General features: G+C 47.8%; 1 protein-coding gene across 1 annotated transcript in view; it reads left to right on the plus strand.

The window, feature by feature from the left end:
* Nucleotides 1-277: 277 nt before the first annotated feature.
* The window catches only part of LOC121015902 (myosin-13), a 53,097-nt gene continuing 32,493 nt past the window's right edge, over nt 278-20,881 (plus strand). Inside the window, exons 1-14 of the mRNA XM_040453191.1 lie at nt 278-494; nt 2,065-2,208; nt 2,296-2,452; nt 4,548-4,575; nt 4,663-4,774; nt 5,908-6,000; nt 8,228-8,291; nt 8,383-8,481; nt 8,591-8,694; nt 11,984-12,122; nt 14,686-14,804; nt 16,261-16,410; nt 16,527-16,697; nt 18,165-18,474. Coding sequence (XP_040309125.1) covers nt 291-494; nt 2,065-2,208; nt 2,296-2,452; nt 4,548-4,575; nt 4,663-4,774; nt 5,908-6,000; nt 8,228-8,291; nt 8,383-8,481; nt 8,591-8,694; nt 11,984-12,122; nt 14,686-14,804; nt 16,261-16,410; nt 16,527-16,697; nt 18,165-18,474 — 1,894 coding nt within the window. The 5' untranslated portion in view covers nt 278-290. The remainder of the gene's footprint in view (nt 495-2,064; nt 2,209-2,295; nt 2,453-4,547; nt 4,576-4,662; nt 4,775-5,907; nt 6,001-8,227; nt 8,292-8,382; nt 8,482-8,590; nt 8,695-11,983; nt 12,123-14,685; nt 14,805-16,260; nt 16,411-16,526; nt 16,698-18,164; nt 18,475-20,881) is intronic.

Raw genomic sequence — 20,881 nt, forward strand, 5'->3', positions numbered from 1 at the left:
CCGAGCGTGGAGCTGAACTAAGAGATACCCCCCAAATCAGCACCCAGGGATGAAAACCACCCCTCAACCATTTTTCTTAGGATGCAGTCTCTCCCTTAGCTCATTGCTCCTTGCCCACTCTAAGCCCCTAGACATGGTCCTGGATTCCTCATGACCTAAATTAATCCCAGGAGCTTTTGATCCGACCCCCTGGGATGGGTAGAAATAATAGGGTGGGACCCTTCAGATTCAGGAGTCACCCAGGCTCCAGACTCAGCCATCTCCCTGGTCTTCCCAGCCCCCCTGCAGTCATGAGTTCCGATGCCGAGATGGCCATTTTTGGAGAGGCAGCTCCCTACCTGCGGAAGCCAGAGAAGGAGAGAATCGAGGCACAAAACCGCCCCTTTGATTCTAAGAAAGCCTGCTTTGCAGTAGATGATAAGGAAATGTACGTGAAAGGTATGATCCAGAGCAGGGAAAATGACAAAGTCACGGTCAAGACGCTGGATGACCGGGTAAGTGTTGATCTCAGATGTCCTTGAAAATGTGGGCATTCTCATGTACCTTTGGCGTGGAATTTTGGAGATCACGTGCTAGTCCGTAGCAATGTGAAGACAGAACACAACTAACGTTGATCTATTCCGTAGTGAAGTGACATTTGCAAACGCCTTCATTCCTGCTTCTTTCGTTTTTCTGGGACTTGGGCTTTGAGAGTTTTTGTGATGTTTGCTTTGGAGAAAGGAGAAGGTTCGGGTGGCAGAGGTTGGACCATTTAAGGGAAAGATCGATGCTGGTTGCTGCTGGATGGGCCAGGCAAATGTCATTCCCTAGGCTGCAGAGTGACTTACAGAGAAAACACTAGAGGCAATTCCTAGCTTAATGTAGAGAATTACAGGGCACCATTCAATTCAATATTCACTGGACGCCCACCACGCCCGGCGTCCATCACTTTGCAGACAGAAGCAAATCTCACAACCTGCCTTCCCAAAGTTTACCATCTTGTGTAGGAATCAAGAGGTGAGTGGCAGGTATGAGTCTCAGTTCACAAACTCAGGCATACAAGGCAGATCTTTATTTTATTTGTTGTTTGTTTATTGAACTTAACCTCTGATTTCAGCCTCTTTGCACTGAGCTGGAAATAAATTTTCTTCAGTCATTCTTGGGGGCCCCTCCCTTGGTTGTGCCTCATTTTCAGAATCTTACACGGTCACACGCTGAGGATCTCACTGCTTCCCTGAATGATCTGAAAAGAAACAAGTCCCAATGTCTGAAGGTTCAGGATACACAGAATTTTCCATCTCCCCTTATGCCATCTTGGGTATCTTACTCTAGTGCAGAGCAGCAGGGCAAATGAGTCTCCTTTCCTCAAGAGATTTGGCCCGTACCAACAAATCCCCGCCTTTTTGCCTTCTGAGGGGAAACCCACAGAAGGGAAATGAAGTAATAGTCTCAGAAATATACAGTTTGACCACGGACCATGGTGCAAGCCCAAATGCTGTAAATGCAAAGAATGATGGAACCCCGGAAAAGATAGGGAGACAGGAAACAGGTCACAGGGGAGGTGTCGCCTGAGCTGAACTTTGAGGGGTTCTGAACATAATTTCGGTGAAGGTACTCGAGACAAAGGAACCCATGTGAGCAGAGGTATTGAGGTGGAAATGCACAGAATACACTGGAATACTTCCTTCCAGCCTCTCGACCTTTGTCTCATATCAGCACTCACGGCAAATGGGTCGAACAGAGGCGGCCCGCCCTGCCCTGGCCTTGGCCATCCCGAGTCCCACTTGGACCCCGAGGGCTAAAGGGCTCTATTGCCGTGCGTACCTGTGGCTCATTCCCCGCACATGGGATGGCATGCTGACAGGGGGCACCAGACCAGACCCGGTTATGCAGTTTGACCGGGATTAGGTTAATCAAGGATAGTTCTTTGTGGATCATCTCTGGGAACGGAGATGATCCATAAAGCTGTTCATGGTAGTGGGGTGATCACACTGCAGTGTCTCACGACTTCCTCCGCACCAGGTAGAGTGGGGTACAGAGCATTGGCTCTCCTACTCATCATGTGCTTTTCCTCTCAATCCCCAGACACTCACCCTGAACAGTGACCAGGTGTTCCCCATGAACCCTCCCAAGTTTGACAAGATCGAGGACATGGCCATGATGACGCATCTGCATGAGCCCGCCGTGCTGTACAACCTCAAAGAGCGTTACACAGCCTGGATGATCTACGTGAGTGCCCTTTGGCATCTCCTTATTAAGCCGTCCCCCTCTCCGAGTAAAGCAAGATCCACATGCTGCATTTTCTGGTTTTCTCAGACCTACTCGGGCCTCTTCTGCGTCACCGTCAACCCCTACAAGTGGCTGCCGGTGTACAACCCCGAGGTGGTGGCCGCCTACCGAGGCAAGAAGCGCCAGGAGGCCCCGCCCCACATCTTCTCCATCTCCGACAACGCCTATCAGTTCATGCTGACGGGTGAGTCATTTCTTCAATCCGTATTTTTTGCGAATAGTTTTTAGTTCCTTATTCAAGCCCTTTAATTGGACTGCTTCTCAGCTAATTATTCAAGCCCTTCGATCATCTGGATGGGGCGATGAGCAAAGTGACCTTGGGAGACTCCGATGATTACATGATGATTTTGCAGTATCTTCCATTAGCAGCCATGGTTCGTAGGCCAGTGCTGACGACTGATGCTGCGCTGCGCACATGCTTACTGGGGGGCGGGGGGGGACCAGGAACGCAGAGAGATGCCCTGCCCTTACCTCCACAGAATCCCCCAACATGAGCATGCTTAGAAGGGAGCCTATTAGTGGCAGCTAGAAAGCAAAGTTGGAGAAATGCGCATAGCAAAGTCCCTGCGCTGTCTTCCTCCCCAGACTCGGGTTCCTCTGTCTCTTCTCTAAATTTCCAGGAGGGCACAGGATGTAGAGATGTGACCATAGTGTCGTCTCTGAGACGACACCCTGTTTTCTGTCACTTTGACCTGTGCTACTTTCACCTGACTCGATTTGGTGCAGACTCAAGAAGCAGAAGCAAGCCTCTGAGATTTGACGACCCTGAAAGTCATCTCCTAAACCTCATGTTGTCCAGACCTCAGCCCTTCCTCTCTCACACTCAGTCCTAGACATTACTGTACATTTCATGTTTGTCTGCAAATCAACTAAAGTTACATCAGTTTGAAAAGGAAGATCAATAGCACTATTTTTTTTGTTTGTTTGAGGAGGGTTTAATATTTTTTTAATGTTTATTCATCTTTGAGAGAGAGAGAGAGGCAGAGCATGAGCAAGGGAGGGACAGAGAGAGAGGGAGACCCAGAATCTAAAGTAGGCTCCAGGCTCTGAGCTGTCAGCACAGAGCCCAATGTGGGGCTCAAACCCACAAACCATGAGATCATAACCTGAGTCGAACTCAGAGGCTTAACTGACTGAGCCCCCAGGTGCCCTGTGGAGGGGGCGGGGGGTTAAAGCTTATTTACTTATTTTAAGAGAGAGAGAGAGAAAGGCATGTACATGAGTTGGGGAGGGTCAGAGAGAGAGAGAATCTTACGCAGATTCCACACTCAGAGTGGAGCCCAACGTGGGGCTCGATCCCACAAACCATGAGATCATGACCTGAGATGAAATCAAGAGTCGGATGTTTAACTGATGGAGCCACCCAAGCACCCCCAATACCACTATTTGTATGAGTTTCTAGGGCTGCTGTGGCAAAATCCCATAAAGCAGGTTGCTTACACAACAGAAATTATTGTCTCAAAGTCTGGAGGTGGAAAGTCCAAGGCTGGGGTATCAGCATGGTTGGGTCCTTCCAAGGGCGGAGAGGCAGAATCTGTCCCCTGCCCCTCTTGCAGTTTCTGGGGGTTTCCTGGCTATCTGTGGGGTTCCTTGGCTTGTAAAAACATCACTCTGCTTATACATTTGCCTTTACATGGTGTTCTCCCTGAGTGGATCTATCTCCAAACCTCTCCTTTTGATAAGGACCGAAATCATATTGGTTTTGGGCCCCACCCACCCCAGGGCGACCTTATCTTCACCAATAGCACCTGCAAAGACCCTGTTTCCAAACAAGGTCACATTCTAAGGTCCTGGGGGTAAGGATCTCAACATATGAATTTGTGGGGGACACCACTCAACTCATAAGCGACTGTAAATGGAAAACCACGGTCACTTTCCACGAGTACAGAATAAAGGTAAAAGAAAATCTCAATGACAACCAATCAGTGCCCATAGATTCTAATTAGAAGCCGTGCCTTCCCACAAGCCCTGAGTCTGAGACTTGTTCTTTGTTGAGAAATGGCTGGCAAGGAGTTAAAGACCCATGAACAAGAAAAACTTTCACACTGTGGGATTCACTGTTCACTCGCCACGCTGTCCGTGGTGCACATCCCACATTTGGGAAACCTGCACCAATGGTCTCGAGGAAGATTAGACACGCCCCAGCCTCACACCGCTAGTTCAGGTCAGCGCCACATGGACCCCGACCACACCCGATGTTGCCCTGTTTTTTGTTTTTTGTTTTTTATTCCGTGTGTTTGCTGTTTCTTTATTCCGTTTTCTTCCCTCTGCATTTCCAGATCGAGACAATCAGTCCATCCTCATCACGTGAGTAACCTCTGTTTGCACCATGAGGACACGGAAGCCGGCACCGCCCCTTCCACCCTTTTATCTCCCTTACTTTTAAATCGGCAGCGGAGAATCCGGCGCGGGGAAGACCGTGAACACCAAGCGTGTCATCCAGTACTTCGCAACAATTGCGGTCACTGGGGACAAAAAGAAGGAGCAGCAGCCAGGCAAAATGCAGGTAAGCAGCTCCCTCCATCAGGAGGTTTGCGGGCATAAGTCCAACTTAAAGAGTGTGTGAGCACCAAGTGTAGGCAGTGCACCGAGTCGTGTCCTAAGGGTGCTTGCGGGGCAGGGCGGGAGGTGGTGGCACCAGCTCCATCAGGAAAAGCCAGGGACAGGTGAGCAACTCACTATGCACTCCCCTCCAGGAGGGATGCTTCAGGCCAGGGGCTCTAAAAAAACAGGTGAGCGCACGTAAGAATCCCCAGGAGGGCTTGTGAATGACCGATCCGATCGCTAAGCCCCTGGCCCAGAATTTCTGACCGAAATGCCAATCTCACATTCACAACGCTGACGCTTTGCATTTTCATCACGTTCCCTCTGTTCACGCAGCTGGTCCAGGGATCACACTTTGAGAACCAGCTGGGCAGGACAGGAGTTTGAAAACTGCCCTGGAGACAGAAGGATAAGCAGTCGTGGTGGGGGGTGAGGGTAAAAGTTCTACCTTCTTAAAAAAATTTTTTTAATGTTTATTTCTGAGACAGAGAGAGACAGAGCATGAGTGGGGGAGGGGCAGAGAGAGAGGGAGACACAGAATCCGAAGCAGGCTCCAGGCTCCGAGCTGTCAGCACAGAGCCCAACACCTTCTTTAAGCGGACTTCTGAGCAATAGTTCTCATGACATATTTTTTGCTACTTAAAATTTTTTTGAGAACCACTATTTCTATAAGTGATCTCTTGGGTCACTTTAATTGCTCAATTCCATTTATACTTCTGAATCCAAATCTATTAGTTGGGTCCCGATGCATGCAGTAACGGGTGTATGTATTCTAAAAATCCGTGCTTTATAATGAAGTGTTATCAGAGAAGAAAGGCAGCCTGAAAAATCAAGATGAAGCCTGAAATCTGGTGTGACCAGAGTCACGTCAATGTTATACTAATCAGACCGTCTCCTGATGGGACCTTGAAGCCTCCTCGGGAGGTGGGGGGTGAGGCCGTGGGTTCCTTCTCACATCTGCACTGGCCACCGGGCTGGACTGGTCAGCATCTCTCCTCGGACCCTGCCCAGAGCATACACACATTTGAGTCACCAGGGGGCTCCTTCAGGGGACAGTCCAAAGTCCTCCCTTTGTCTTTTCTTGTTTATTATTAGGGGACCCTGGAAGATCAAATCATCCAGGCCAATCCCCTGCTGGAGGCCTTTGGAAACGCCAAGACTGTGAGGAATGACAACTCCTCAAGATTTGTAAGACCCAGTCCAGTTTTCCACACCCTCCCACCCCCACCCCAGAACCAAACCCTCTCCTCAAATGCTGGATATTAAAAAATGCCACATAAACCATAATATAGCCAGCCCTATTCTACCCTCACATGATTCAGATCTATCTGCCCTGCTGGGATATTCTGATACACTGAAGAATGTGTTGGCTCATTCTTGGCAGAGGGAGAATTATCTGTCCCTTCCTAACTAGACAGTGACATCTCAGAGCATCCTGAAGTTATGGTGATTCAGGTTCCACAAGTAGAGAGCAATTCTTTTATGCTAAAATTGGTCTCTTGAGGCAGAAACTTTTTTTTGGGGGGGGGGGTTGCAGAGGGAGAGAGAAAATCTTAAGCAGGCTACAGGCTCAGCACAGAGCCTGATGAGGGGCTTGATCCCACAAACTGTGAGATCATGACCTGAGCCGATACCAAGAGTCAGATGCTTCACCTACTGAGCCACCCGGACGCCCCTTGAGGTAGCACATTTTAAAATGTTGAAGTCCGTTGAGCAATCTCATTGGCTTATTAGCCACATAAACCTTAGTGTGAATTAAGTGAGCAGCTTTAATTTCTCCAAGTCAGAGTCATTGGGAAAAGGAAAAGTCCTGTGAAGGCAGGAGAGCCCAAAACCTGGGAATAAGTTGATGTTGAAAATACTGAAAGATATGTTCCATCCCTCAATGTCTCACTTAAGTTTAGCTCAGCCAAAGAGGCATTGACTTCCTCCATCGGCAAATAAACAACCAGTCCTCTACCTAATCTCACTGTACCAGGAGGTGAGCAAATACCACGAGGTGAAGCCCTCATTTATGCCTGTAGTTGCAAAAGTACATCAGGACTTCATACATCTCAGGAGGTGGATAATCTCAAGCTTGTGTTTCATCGTTATTTCTCGAAGATAAAATGGTCACCGATGAGAGAGTAGATGTAGCCATCAAGGACTGTGACAATGAGCCCTGACTTTTCTTTCTTTCTTTCCCTCGGTCCTCTGTGCATTGCTCATTTGCACATCTGTCCTCCCTGTGCACAACTAAAATCTCTTGCTCGTAGGGGATCTGGGTGCATGTTACACAGCAGAGACATGGTGCATACATTGGCATCAAGTCAGTTATTGAGCTAACCTGGTGCCCTGAGGAAGACGATGCCTTTAGACACCCCCTATAGTGCTTAGGCCTCTCCTCTTGGCCCAGACCCAGAAGTCACGATCACCCTGGGTATTCTGTCTACCTTCCGCCCACCCACCAAACATCTGCAGGCTAAAACTTCCATCATCTCCCACTGAGCAGCTAACAATACCGAAGACCAACACTTACAGTTCACTCATACCTCCACTGGCCCTACACCAACTCTTCTCAAGTTTCATTCAGAAAATATACCAGGGCATCTGGGTGGCTCAGTCATTCAAGCATCTGATCCTTGGTATTGGCTCAGGTCACGATCTCACGGTTCATGGGATCGAGCCTCCTTTTGGGCTCTGCACTGAGAGTGTGGAGCCTGCTTGGGATTCTCTCTCTCCCTATCTCTCTCAAAATAAATAAATAAGCTCAAAATAAAAGAAGAAAATATTGAGAATATTACTGAGTAACGACCATATTCCTGACTATGGGTGAATAAGCAAGGCAACATTTTTGCCCTCAAATTTGCTCACAGTTTGGTAGAGACCAATCACTCGTAAAATTTCACCTCTCGCCTCCCCTCCAAAGGGCAGAACTCAGACTCAGAATGTGTATTTGGGGAGCCAGAGAGCCTGGCCTGAGCCTGGAAGCTAGGGTTGCCTGTAGTAAGCAGTAAGGGAAACCAAAGGAAGAAATCTCAGAAGGAACAAAGGAGGTCAGCAAGACAATCCAATGAGACCCATCAAAGTTGTCATGAAGTGTTTGGGAATCCGGGTACCAGAGAGCAGGTTAAAAACCAAGGGGACAATCTAGCGTGAGGTGGTCTCAAGGAAGTTGGTGAGGGAGGCTGTGGGCGTCCCCAGAGCTGGAGGAACAGGGCCAGATGCTTTGGGTAGAACTATCTGAGTCTTGATGGACCCAGAATGGGGACACCGGATGCCAGGCAGACAGAGAAGAGGCAAGTCCTCTGCATCTGGCATCACTTTCTCCGTGACCCTACATTTCCCACTCATGGCTGGTAGTCCCTAGCAAAAGCCAGCCACACTACCATATACATGAAGTAATGGTGATGTTTGTCTACCTGCCATTGGACAGGGGAAATTCATTCGGATTCATTTCGGAGCCACGGGAAAGCTGGCATCTGCAGACATCGAAACCTGTGAGTCAGGGCACCCCACTGGGCACCATGGGATTTGACCACAGAGGCATCTCCCAGGGACCTCAAATCACATTATTTCCTGTTCCCTTAGATCTCTTAGAAAAATCCAGAGTGACATTTCAGCTGTCCAGTGAGAGAAGCTATCACATTTTCTACCAAATCATGTCAAACAAGAAGCCAGAACTAATCGGTAAGGTCTTAGGGGTTATTGCTCTCATCTTCCAAATCAGTCACGTGGGAAAAACACCCCGCGTACAAGGTGCGCGAGGCGCTGACGGGACCTCCTTCGTGTTTCACAGACTTGCTCCTCATTTCAACCAATCCCTTTGACTTCCCCTTCGTGAGCCAAGGAGAGGTCACCGTGGCCAGCATCGATGACAGTAAAGAGCTACTGGCGACTGATGTAAGCATCTTTTCTCCTTCCTCCTTTCTTTCCATGTGGAATCACTGAGCTTGTGAACGGAGAGGCATCCTAGCGATCTAATGAGAAACGGGGCCCCAGAGATGTTAGGTGATCAGACCCAAGATCTCAGAGATGGAGATGTCAAGACAATTCGTCCAGATTGCACCCCTCCCCAGCACCCAGCACCACCTCAGCAGATCCCGTGGGGGATCCAGAACGTTCTCCCAAACAGGACTTCCCGTTCCCTTCTCCAGCACTTTAGATGTTCGCACATATAAGGTTTTGAAAGGTTTTGTTGGAACTTCTCAGGTTACAAAACTATCTGCACGGTTCTTTAAGAAAAAATTTAAACAAAATTTTTTTAATGTTTATTTCTGAGACAGAGAGAGACAGAGCGTGAGTGGGGGAGGGGCAGAGAGAGAGAGGGAGACACAGAATTGGAGGCAGGCTCCAGGCTCCGAGCTGTCGGCACAGAGCCGGACGCGGGGCTCGAACTCGAGAAATCATGACCCGAGCCTAAGTCAGACGCTTAACTGACTGAGCCACCCAAGCGCCCCAAGAAAAATTTTAAGACACAGCCAAGTATGAAGCAGGAAAGATAACCCACTCTGTAGCAGATGCTCCACTCCTCAGGCTACCTGCCCACTCAGGCTCACCTTCAGCTCCCACATCCTTAGCACACCCATCAGCCCCCACCCCCAGTCGTTAGCTTTGGGAAGCATTTCTAAGGTTAATAACTAGAATAATAATAACGAAGTGCATTGAGCACTTACATGAGCTAGGAACTAAGATAAGGGCTCTGTCCGTGTTATCTTGTTTAAGCCTCCCCCAAACCTGTGATAGAGGTAACAACTATGACTTCTGATTCACAAAGATGGAAGTGGAGTCTTAGAAAAAAAAAACACACACACACAATTTGCTCAAAGACAGAGCTTGTAAATGTTAGAGCATTTGAAGCCAGATCTGCCCAACCCCAGGACTTCCTTTTTTTTTTTTTTTTTAATTAATTGCATTTTTAATGGGCAGACATCATCTCTGGGCAATTCATCTCCACTGCTGTTGGCTCTGCCCTCACAGGACCCATAAGAGCTGGTGGAAAGGGGTCTTGTCCAACAGGCTGGGGGCACTGTCCAGTGTCAGCTCCTTGGCTTTCATTTTGTGACATTTCCAGGTGACGCTGATTGTTTTAAGATAAGAGAATGTGGGGCTCCTGGGTGGCTCAGTCGGTTAAGTGTCCAACTTCAGCTCAGGTCATGATCTCGCGGTTCATGAGTTCGAGCCCCATGTCAGGCTGTGTGCTGATAGCTGGAGCCTGCTTCTGATTCTGTGTCTCCCTCTCTCTCTGCTCCTCCCCTGTTCTCTCTCTCTCTCTCTCTCTCTCTCTCTCTCTCTCAAAAATAAATAAACATTAAAAACAAAAAAGACAAGAAGAGAATGTTCTTGGGCAAATAAACTTTAGTTAACTCAAACCTAGCTGTATATATTTTTACCAATTTTCCCCAGCCCTTACCAACTGATGAGGATGGAAAGATTGGGTTAATGACCAGGGCAAGGTCTCCATCCCCCAAGAAAGGGCCTCTTAGGTAATTTTTAAAATTTTTTGTGTGTTTTTTATTTATTTTTGAGGGGGAGGGAGGGGAAGAGAGAGAAGGAGACACAGACTCTGAAGCAGGCTCCAGGCTCTGAGCCATCAGCACAGAGCCCAATGCAGGGCTCGAATTCATGAACCGCAATATCATGACCCCAACTGAAGTCGGATGTTCAACCGACTGAGCCACCCAGGCGCCCCTTAGGTAATTCTTAAAGTCACCAAATATGTCTCAGGTCCTCACCGTAGTTCCCCAGCTGTCAGGGGCTGACACTGTTCATCCCTCTCCTGGAGCTTTTCCTGGGTGATGGTTTACGGCCGAGCAGAAAGGGATTTCTCCCTTCCAGGGACTGCGTTCTCCAGGAGGGTCCCCAGACAGTAATGCTTTCACCTGGTTCCTTTCAAAGTTTAATGAAAGGTTTTCTCTCTTAACCTACAATGACCCCTTCCTAGGACACAGATATGCATCTGATGGGGTGGGATATGGAGTCAAGGAGGCCATCACGGCTCCTGGCATGGACTCTCCCTCTCCAAAAGGGGGCACGACCCCAAGAGTGCCATCCTGCTGACACTGACCAACCTGCTCACCAGCACATCCATACATGTCAAATCCACCAGTGGGGATTGCTTAGGCTCAGGCTGCAAGACCTACTGCATAGTCAACACATACACCCCAGAGAAGGAGTCGCTAATTTAAGTCTTTGTGGTAGATGATGGGCCAAGGGCTGTCAGACCAAATCAGCAACCGCTGTAGGCTCTGAAGTGACCCAAGCACTTGCTCCGGCCCCAGTTTTATCCCATCCTGCCTGTGTGACTTGGGGCAGGTCACTCATCCTTTTAGAACCTCAGGTCTCACCCGTAACTTTGGAAACATCTGCACACCTAGAAGGTTCTCATAGCGACTTAACGGGGCGGTATATGGGTGTGCCTAGCACAGGTAGGCTCTGCAAAAGTTTTCCGCTTCCTTATTTGAAAAGTGGTGGCATTCTCTTCCATGACCGTCCCTTGAGGCTCTAGTTGCCTGGGGCGCCATATTGTCTCAATTCTGAGCAACACCAGAATTCCCGGCTTACAATGCCAGGCTTTCAAGCTGTTGGACATTTCCTCAGACACTCTCCATGACACTTCCTTCTCCTGCTATCACACAATGGTTCCCAACAGCCTCCTCCAGAAAACAGCCCCAAATCTATGTATAAAGGATTCAAATCAGTTCTTACAGACGATTCACATTTTCTTCCATAATCTCCCCCTCCCACATAAACATGTTAGAGAAATGGATTTTAAATCAAATATATATAGACGTGTATATATATATATATATATATATATATATATATATATACTTTTTTTTTTGAGAGAGAGAGAGAGAGAGAGAGAGAGAGAAAACGAGCAGGGGAGGGGCAGAGAGAGAGGGAGACAGAATCCCAAGCAGGCCCCACACTGTCAGCAGAGAGCACGACGGCTGGGCTCAAACTCACAAACCATGAGATCATGACCTGAGCTGAAATCAAGAGTCAGACGCTTAACCGACAGAGCCATCCAGGCGCCACAAAGAAATGGCTTTTAACCCCTATCTTAACACATCCCACCTGTCAACCACTCCTTTGGGCAAACGCCGTCTCCCGGGCTGTACAGAAAGGATGAGGTCTTCACCAGGGAAAACAGAGTCTCTGTGACAACTGTCCTTTTTCTAACTCCCAGAACGCCATTGACATTCTGGGCTTCAGCTCAGAGGAGAAAGTCGGGATCTACAAGCTGACGGGCGCCGTGATGCACTATGGGAACATGAAGTTCAAGCAGAAGCAGCGGGAAGAGCAGGCGGAGCCTGACGGCACCGAAGGTAACCACGTCTGGGCATTCTCGTGAGTGAATAATCACTGTCCACACCACTACTGCTCCCTATCACAGCTCACCCGTTATTTGGGGGTAGACATTTCTAAGAGGATATGGTTCCATGAACTTCACTTTCTCTCTGTGCACGCCATGATGAGCGTCCAGAAGAATACTGTCCTTAAGCACCTGAGCCTAAGACCAGGTGAGGAGTTCTCCTCCTCTCGTTGCCTTTAATTCTGACATCTGTTGAAGTTGAACCCCGAACCATGGACTAGCGTATGCATCTCCGTGCGCCCCATGGCTCTCACCTGGATGATCTCCAGTCCCCCTCCTGGAAACAGAGCAGAGGGCAGTGGGAGGGGCTCACAGCAGCAGGACCGCCCCCCCGTACCCCCTGTTCTTCCCCTCATCTCTCTCCCGCCGTGTCTTCCAAGCTCTGTTAAGTAAAAGACTGGTTCATCTCCAGTAATCCTACCTGTTGTAACATCCCCACACTACGGGAAGCACTGTGTCTTGAACCCCAGATGATACAGGGGTGCAGTAGCCTTGAAAGAAAGACCAGGAAAATATACGTGACTTGACCACTGCCCATAAAGCCTCGCCTGATTAGGCTAGGGTTGCCCAGGATAATCTCTTTTCCTTAGTGACCTCTTCACAGGAGTGACAGGTCATATCCCATTCACCGGTTCTACCCCCACACAAGTGGAGGGGATTATGCAGGGAATATATACCAGGGGCACCAATCCTGGAGGCCATCTTGGAATCCTGCCTCTGGCAATGGTGCCAGATAAGCAGCGGGAGAGAGGCTGTGTTCAGAACAGGAAGCCCTTCTGATTGGGGGTAATCGAGGAGGGCTTCCTGGGGGAGGAGGGCACTGATGCAGAGTTTGAAGGGTGGGTAGATCCTGAAAGGTATGGTTGAAAGGAAAGACAGTCTGGGCAGAGGAAACATGATGATCAAGGGGGCAGGAGAAGGAATGTGATGGAAATAAACAGCAGAGTGGTCGACATTGGCTGCAGAAGAGGATGTGTGTAAGTGTGAGACATGGGAATTAAAGAGTAGTTATTTTGGCCTCAGTTTGAAAAGGCCTTTTCAAAGGCCTAGAATGGATGTGATAGGCACCAGAAACCACGGACGCTCCACATAGGAGGGGAGATTCGTGTGAGTTCATCTGTGACCAGTCAAGGTTGCCAAGAGTGTGGGGGTTTGAAAAGAAAATGTACCAGGCTCCTCGGCAAAGGGTGGATCTCGTATTATAAATATCATGGTGGGGCCCCAGGCCCCCTTCCAGCCCTGGCAGCCGTGTGCTCAGTGCTTAGGAGCAGAAAGAGCCTGAACAGGGGAAAGTGATCCAGGCCTGAGGTCCTCTGATGAGGATGCCAATCCAAGTAAACGTTTGCTGAGGGCTCACCATGCACCAGGCCTACTTCCCAACAACCGAACCGACGGGAAACCACCAAGAATCACCCTGCCACCAGTTTACAAAAAAACAAAAACAAAAACAAAAACAAAAAAAAAACCCAAAAACCAAAAACAAAACCGTGAGTACGAGGAAGCAAAACCAAAATGTGAACATCAGGCTGAGTCGAGAGCCCAAGCTCTCTACCACTCTACTATTCCAAACAATGGAGATCCAAGCCATTTTGAAGGTGAAGTGAGCAGGATTTGATGACCACAGGCACATCAGGGATGTAAAGGAGGGATATGATCAACCCCAAGCATTCAAGTTTAAGTGACTAGAACAATAATTATACCACCCACCTAAGCGGGCAAAGCAGGAAAAGAGGATAGCACCCATTTGGCCTCTTATTAAATACTTAACAAATACTGTCCTGGATTTTTATTAGCTCATCTCCCGAGCCAGCAATAAGGTGACGGTCCCAGCCAAGAAGGAGCTGTCTCTAGGGAAACAACATTTCTTGACCTTCTCGATTAGTTTAGTGCAGGCAGCCAGGTCCGTCCCCAAGTCAACTGAACTCCCAGTGAACTGTGTGAAATTGCCAATACTCGACTGCTTCTGACCTCTTCCAACACATGCAGGTTGGGGCAAAGTTTTGTACTTCTTTCTCAGCTGTGAGCTTGCATAAATCAAGAAGGTGCTTAGCTATATGTCCAAATGGTGCCTCCTTCACTCAGACACCATTTTGCTGCATTATCAGACTCCAAAATTACTATGTAACTGTATCTTTTCTTCAATTTTTTTTTTTAACATTTATTATTTACTTTTGAGATAAAGAGAGAGTGTGAGAGAGGGAGGGACAGAGAGAGAGGGAGACGCAGAATCCGAAGCAGGCTCCGGACTCTGAGCCATCAGCACAGAGCCCGACGCGGGGCTCGAACCCACGAGCCGGGAGCACAGAGTCTGCTTGGGATTCTCTCTCCCTGTCTCTCTGCCCCTTCCCCACTGGCACTCTCTGTCTGTCTCTCTCAAAATAAAGAAACAAACATTTAAAAACAAACACACAAAGACAAAAGGATTGTAGGAAACATTTCTGGGAGGCCCCTGGGGCCTGACTGGCCACATCAGCAGCTGCTGTTTTTGTGTGACGCTATTTCCCCTCTTCCTCCAGTGGCTGACAAAGCTGGATACTTAATGGGTCTGAACTCTGCAGAAATGCTGAAGGGCCTGTGCTGTCCGAGGGTGAAGGTTGGGAACGAGTATGTCACTAAAGGCCAAAATGTCCAGCAGGTAATGGAGATGATCTGAGTTCAGCTGACTCAGTGATGTTGCTATTTTAACCATCGTTTTAGGGGCACCTGCGTGGCTCACTCGGTTGAGCGTCCAAATTTAGCTCAGGTCATGATCTCACGGTTCGTGGGTTCCAGCCCCACATTGGGCTCTGTGCTGACGGCTCAGAGCCTGGAGCCTGCCTCCGATTCTGTGTCTCCCTCTCTCTCTCCCTGCCCCTCTCCCTCTCGTGTTCTGTTTGTCTCTCACTCAAAGGTAAATAAACAGTAACCATCATCTTAGAGCTCTCTCAGTTGAAGATATCAGAAATACATATGTAACTGGCGTCAGCATTAGGGGGAGTCTCATTCTTAGGACCCTAGGTGTAGCTAGCTCAAGGAATGTAAATCAAGAGTACCATCGGGCATCCTAAGGGCCTGGAGCCAGAAACCGAAGGGTCCTCTGGAGCCAGGCTGCACCCCCTGTGCAGCTCCTTCCCGGGGGCTCCATGGGCTGTCTGCTCTCCTCTCCTGTGTCCTCACCAGGAAAAAAATCTCTCTCCATCTCTCCTGCTCACCCCATAGCCCCCAGCTTCACATCTCTGTAGTTCAGCCTCCTGCTGAGACTGAGACCAGTGTCTTTGATCCCAATTCCAAATTCGCAGGAGAGACACTTTGTACAACCCAACTTGGATCAAATGTCCCCTTGTGGCTCAATTACGTGCGGCCAGGGTCTAGAGTCACATGTCATAACCATGGTTGTTAGAAGGTTATCTTTGTACATACAATGGTTCTCACAGAAAGGGGAATATTCTTTTTTTTTTTTTTTTTTTTCCCAACGTTTATTTATTTTTGGGACAGAGAGAGACAGAGCATGAACGGGGGAGGGGCAGAGAGAGAGGAAGACACAGAATCGGAAACAGGCTCCAGGCTCTGAGCCATAAGCCCAGAGCCTGATGCGGGGCTCGAACTCACGGACCGCAAGATCGTGACCTGGCTGAAGTCGGACGCTTAACCGACTGCGCCACCCAGGCGCCCCTAGAAAGGGGAATATTCTAAGGTAGCAAACATTTCAAGAAATTTTTAATGGGGGGGTGGGGGTGGGACGCCTGGGTGGCTCAGTCGGTTAAGCGGCTGACTCTTCATCTCGGCTCAGGTGATGATCTCACAGTTCGTGCAATTGAGCCCGGCATCAGCTAAGCGCTGATGGCACGGAGCTGGCTTAGGATTCTGTCTCTCATTCTCTCTAACCCACCCCCTCTTGTGCTCGCTCTCTCTCTCTCTCTTTCTCTCAAAAATAAATAAATAAATAAACAAACAAACAAACAAACAAACCTAAAAAAAAAAGAAATATTTAATATTAGGTTGGACCCATCTCCAACAGCTTTGACCCTGAAGATGTCATCCGGTTCATGCTTCAACTTAATACCACCATATAAACATTAATTTGAGGGATGAGCGAGTGATCTTTCTTCAAGGTGACCAACGCGGTGGGCGCCCTGGCCAAGGCCGTCTACGAGAAGATGTTCCTGTGGATGGTCACCCGCATCAACCAGCAGCTGGACACCAAGCAGCCCAGACAGTACTTCATCGGGGTCCTGGACATCGCCGGCTTTGAGATCTTTGATGTGAGTTGTTGGAATAAGCGGCCCTGTTAAGGCCCCTCCACTTCGTGTCTGCTCTGCCAAATTCCCCCTGGGTTTCCCAAACTCACTTGAGCTCTTTGGTGTTTGCAATGCCCTAGTTCAACAGCCTGGAGCAGCTGTGCATCAACTTCACCAACGAGAAGCTGCAACAGTTCTTCAACCACCACATGTTCGTGCTGGAGCAGGAGGAGTACAAGAAGGAGGGCATCGAGTGGGAGTTCATCGACTTTGGGATGGACCTGGCTGCCTGCATCGAGCTCATTGAGAAGGTAGAGAAACAGAGGTGCTCCCCAGGGACTTGGGACCACCACATCTTTGCTCTCACTCTTCCCTGCTAATCGAGTGGCGACCCTAACCCTACTCTCCCAGCCTTAAGAGAGCCGAATCCCCTTGAAGCTGAAGAGTAAGTGTTTGGAAAGCACACGTAATTCAGACACCTTAAGGGGTACCTGGGTGGTTAAGATCCAAGGGCTCTGTTCTCCCCAAGAATGTGAGGAGTTCTTAGAACCATGTTATTATAAAAATAGCAGAGGACATTAACTTAAAAAAAAAAGGCACGGGGGTACTCCTAGGTGACTCGGTTGAGCTTCTGACTCTTGATTTTGGCTCAGATTCATGAGTTTGAGCCCCGAATCAGGCTCTGTGCTGACAGTGCAGAGCCTACTTGGGATTCTCTGTCTCCCTCTCTCTCTGCCCCTCCCCAACTCGCATTGTCTCTCTCTCTCTCTCAAAATAGGTAAATAAACTTTAAAAAAAGGTGGGGGGGGGGCGGCGCCTGGGTGGCTCAGTTGGTTGAGCATCTGACTTCAGCTCAGGTCATGATCTCATGTTTCATGGGTTCGAGCCCTGCATGGGGTTCTGTGCTGACAGCTCAGAGCCTGGAGCCTGCTTCCGATTCTGTGTCTCCCTCTCTCTCTGCCCCTCTTCCGCTTGTGTTCTGTCTCTCTCTGTCTCTCAGAAATAAATAAATGCTAAAAAAAAATTTTTTTAATAAAAAATAAATTTTAAAAAAGGAATCCCCATAGCATTCTGAGCACTGTCACACTGGAATGAGTTTATCTTTCTGAAGTGGCTCCTGAGATGTCCAGACTTAACAGAAACCCATGGGGGAGGGGAAGGAAAAACAAAAAAAACAACAAAAAAAAAAGAGGTTAGAGTGGGAGAGAGCCAAAGCATAAGAGACTCTTAAAAACTGAGAACAAACTGAGGGCTGATGGGGGGTGGGAGGGAGGGGAGGGTGGGTGATGGGTATTGAGGAGGGCACCTTTTGGGATGAGCACTGGGTGTTGTATGGAAACCAATTTGACAATAAATTTCAAAAATAAATAAGTAAATATATATATATGTATATATGTGTATATATATGTGTATATATATGTATATATATGTGTATATATGTGTGTGTGTGTGTATATATATATATATAACTCATAGTATTTTATGTGTAGGTATGTAACTTTACTTTCTGGGGGGTAAGCCGATCGCTAAAAGTGAGCTACGTTTATAATAAACACATACAATCTCTTTCCATGCTCTCTTGTTCAACAAGCGTTCATTAAGCACATACCACACGGCTAGTTCTGCTCTGTCATCACACCTTGCTCTCACAGCACTTACCTTGCAAGGCTCTTAGCCAGAAAGCAGTAGCAAGGAAGAAGTTGTTTTTGGCTCCTGCAGTCAACGGAGTCATGGAAACGTACTATTAAACGCTGAGACATGGTCTGTTCTCCTTTCAGCCCATGGGCATCTTCTCCATCCTGGAGGAGGAGTGCATGTTCCCCAAGGCCACGGACACCTCCTTCAAGAACAAGCTGTATGACCAGCACCTGGGCAAGTCCAACAACTTCCAGAAGCCCAAGCCTGCCAAAGGCAGGGCCGAGGCCCACTTCTCGCTGGTGCACTACGCCGGCACCGTGGACTACAACATTGCCGGCTGGCTGGACAAGAACAAGGACCCGCTGAACGAGACCGTGGTTGGGCTGTACCAGAAGTCTTCGCTGAAGCTGCTGTCTTTCCTTTTCTCCAACTATGCTGGCGCAGAAGCAGGTGAAATTCTCCCCACCCCCGTGTGAAACGCTCCGTGTAACTACTCATAACCCAAAGGTGTCCTTGAAAATCAAGTAGTCAACTGTGAGCTTCAGGCTGAGCTGGATGTCTTTTGTCTTTGGTCTCTCAATTTCTTCCTCTTCCTTAAGAGATTGAGTTCTATGGAGGTAACAGGGCCTCTCAGGGAACAAAATAGCCAATACCACATTTTTAAAAATTGTTTATAATGTTTATTTATTTTTGAGAGGGGGGGGGGGCAAGGGCAGAGAGACAGGGAGACACAGAATCTGAAACAGGCTTCAGGCTCTGAGCTGTCAGCACAGAGCCCAACGTGGGGCTCGAACTCAAAAACCATGAGATCGTGACTTGAGCTGAAGTCAGGTGTTTAACCAACTGAGCCACCCAGGAGCCCGCCAAAACCACATCTTTTAATAACTTCTCAAAATTGAGATGGGGTGGCTGGCTGGTTCAGTTGGAGGAGCGTGCAACTCTTGATCTTGGGGTCGTGAGTTCAAGCCCCACGTTGGGTGTAGAGATTACTTAAACAAATAAAAACGTTTTGAAATATTGAGATATAATTCATGCACTATACAATCTACTCTTTGGAAAATTCAGTGGTTTTAGTATATTTAAAGGTGTGCAACCATCCATACCATCTAATTCGAGAACGCTTTCATCACCCCTGTTACCACTTCACCAGGTCCTGGCAACTACACATCTACTTTCTGTCTCTATGGATCAGCCTACTCTGGTCATTTTATGTAAATGGAATCATACCCTACATGGTCTTTGGTGACTGGCTTCTTTCATGTAGAATGGTTTCAGGGTTTGTCTGTGTTATGGCATGTATCAGTACATCACTTCTATTTATTTTTTTAAGTTTATTTCTTTTGAGAGAGAGCGAGAGAGAGAGAGAGCAAGGGAGGGGCGGAGAGAGAGGGAGAGAGAATCCCAAGCGGGCTCTGCACTGTCAGCACAGAGCCTGATGCAGGGCTTGAACCCACAAACTGTGAGATCATAACCTGAGCCAAAGTCAAGAGTTGGATACTTAATGGACTGAGCCACCCAGGCACCCCCAGCTCACTTCTTTTTAAGATGAGTAATGTTCCAGTGGATGGAGAGTACACGTTTCCTCTATCCACTCATCAGTTGATGGACGTTAGGTTGTCTCCACGTTTAGCTACTGTGAACCCTTCTGTTATGAACATTTGTATACAAGTTTCTGTGTGGGTATATGTTGTCAGTTCTCTTGGGTACATACCTAGAAGTGGAATTGCTGAGTCATATGATAACTCTAGATTTAACTTCTCGAGGAACCTCCAGACTGTTTTCCAATATGGCTGCACAAGCCAGTATCACTCCTTAAGTTACCCATCTTCTATTTTTAAAATAATTGCCAAAATAGGGTTTTAAAATTATGAACTATCTTAAATGCACAAATTGTTAAAAATTACTGTTCATAACATGAAGATATAGACAATATGTTCATTCTATAATTAGATCACTTTTAAATATTAACATCCTGTGTACTCTGGGATAGTAGAATGTAAAAACTGAGCACAAGTTTAAACTCAAATGATGAATATCATTTTCTTCAAATCTAGTGAGGGCATCTCTATGACTGTGTTGCCCAACCGCACTCAGTGATATCACCAAGACTCTACGGAGAAGGCCCTGTGTAGGTCTGGGTCTTGGGAAGTGGCTTTCTGGCCCACCCTGTCCTGCTACCCACATTTCATGCTAGCCCTTGAAGGCAAGGAAGATGGGTGGAGAATGAGGCATGACATTTATTTCCCCTAGACTAAATCTTGATCGCATGTGGGAGGCAAAATCTGAAATGGAGCCATTCACAAAAAGTAGACCCAATATCACCAACTCCTAGAGAAGCCAAAAAGCTAGGTTGTTCCTTTGAGACAAGAAGAGAAACTGACTTGAAGAAAATTCTTGAGATGCATCAGTTGTACTGGTTTCAGTTACTTCCTCATCACAAGATAAACAGGGACGCAAGAAGGAGGTAGACTCGTGAAAGAAACTATAGTCCATCCAGAGGAATATCTCAATCTTGCCAATTGTTGAGTTGACTTGTCTGGTTCCTACAGGAGAAGACTCGGCTTTGATACTGAGAGTCTAAGCTATACTCCTGGTCAAATGCCACCCACATCCCACCCCACCCCATCTTTTAGTGATAAATATGAGTTTTCCCTAATACGACTAGTTTGAGACACATTTTAAAAACAAACAAGAAATAAACACCCTGCAGCTCTGTTACATCAAAAGAAAACCCAAAGTTCCATTCCAGGGTTTGAAGGGTATGGCCACCACTAAGAAAAAGGAACCCTTGTGCACTGGTGGTAGGAATGTAAATTGGTGCAGCCACTATGGAAAACAGTACGGAGGGTCCTCAAAA

Source organism: Herpailurus yagouaroundi, unplaced genomic scaffold, assembly GCF_014898765.1.
Source record: "Herpailurus yagouaroundi ecotype Mexico unplaced genomic scaffold, PumYag 208, whole genome shotgun sequence".
Taxonomy (NCBI): Eukaryota; Metazoa; Chordata; class Mammalia; order Carnivora; family Felidae; genus Herpailurus; species Herpailurus yagouaroundi.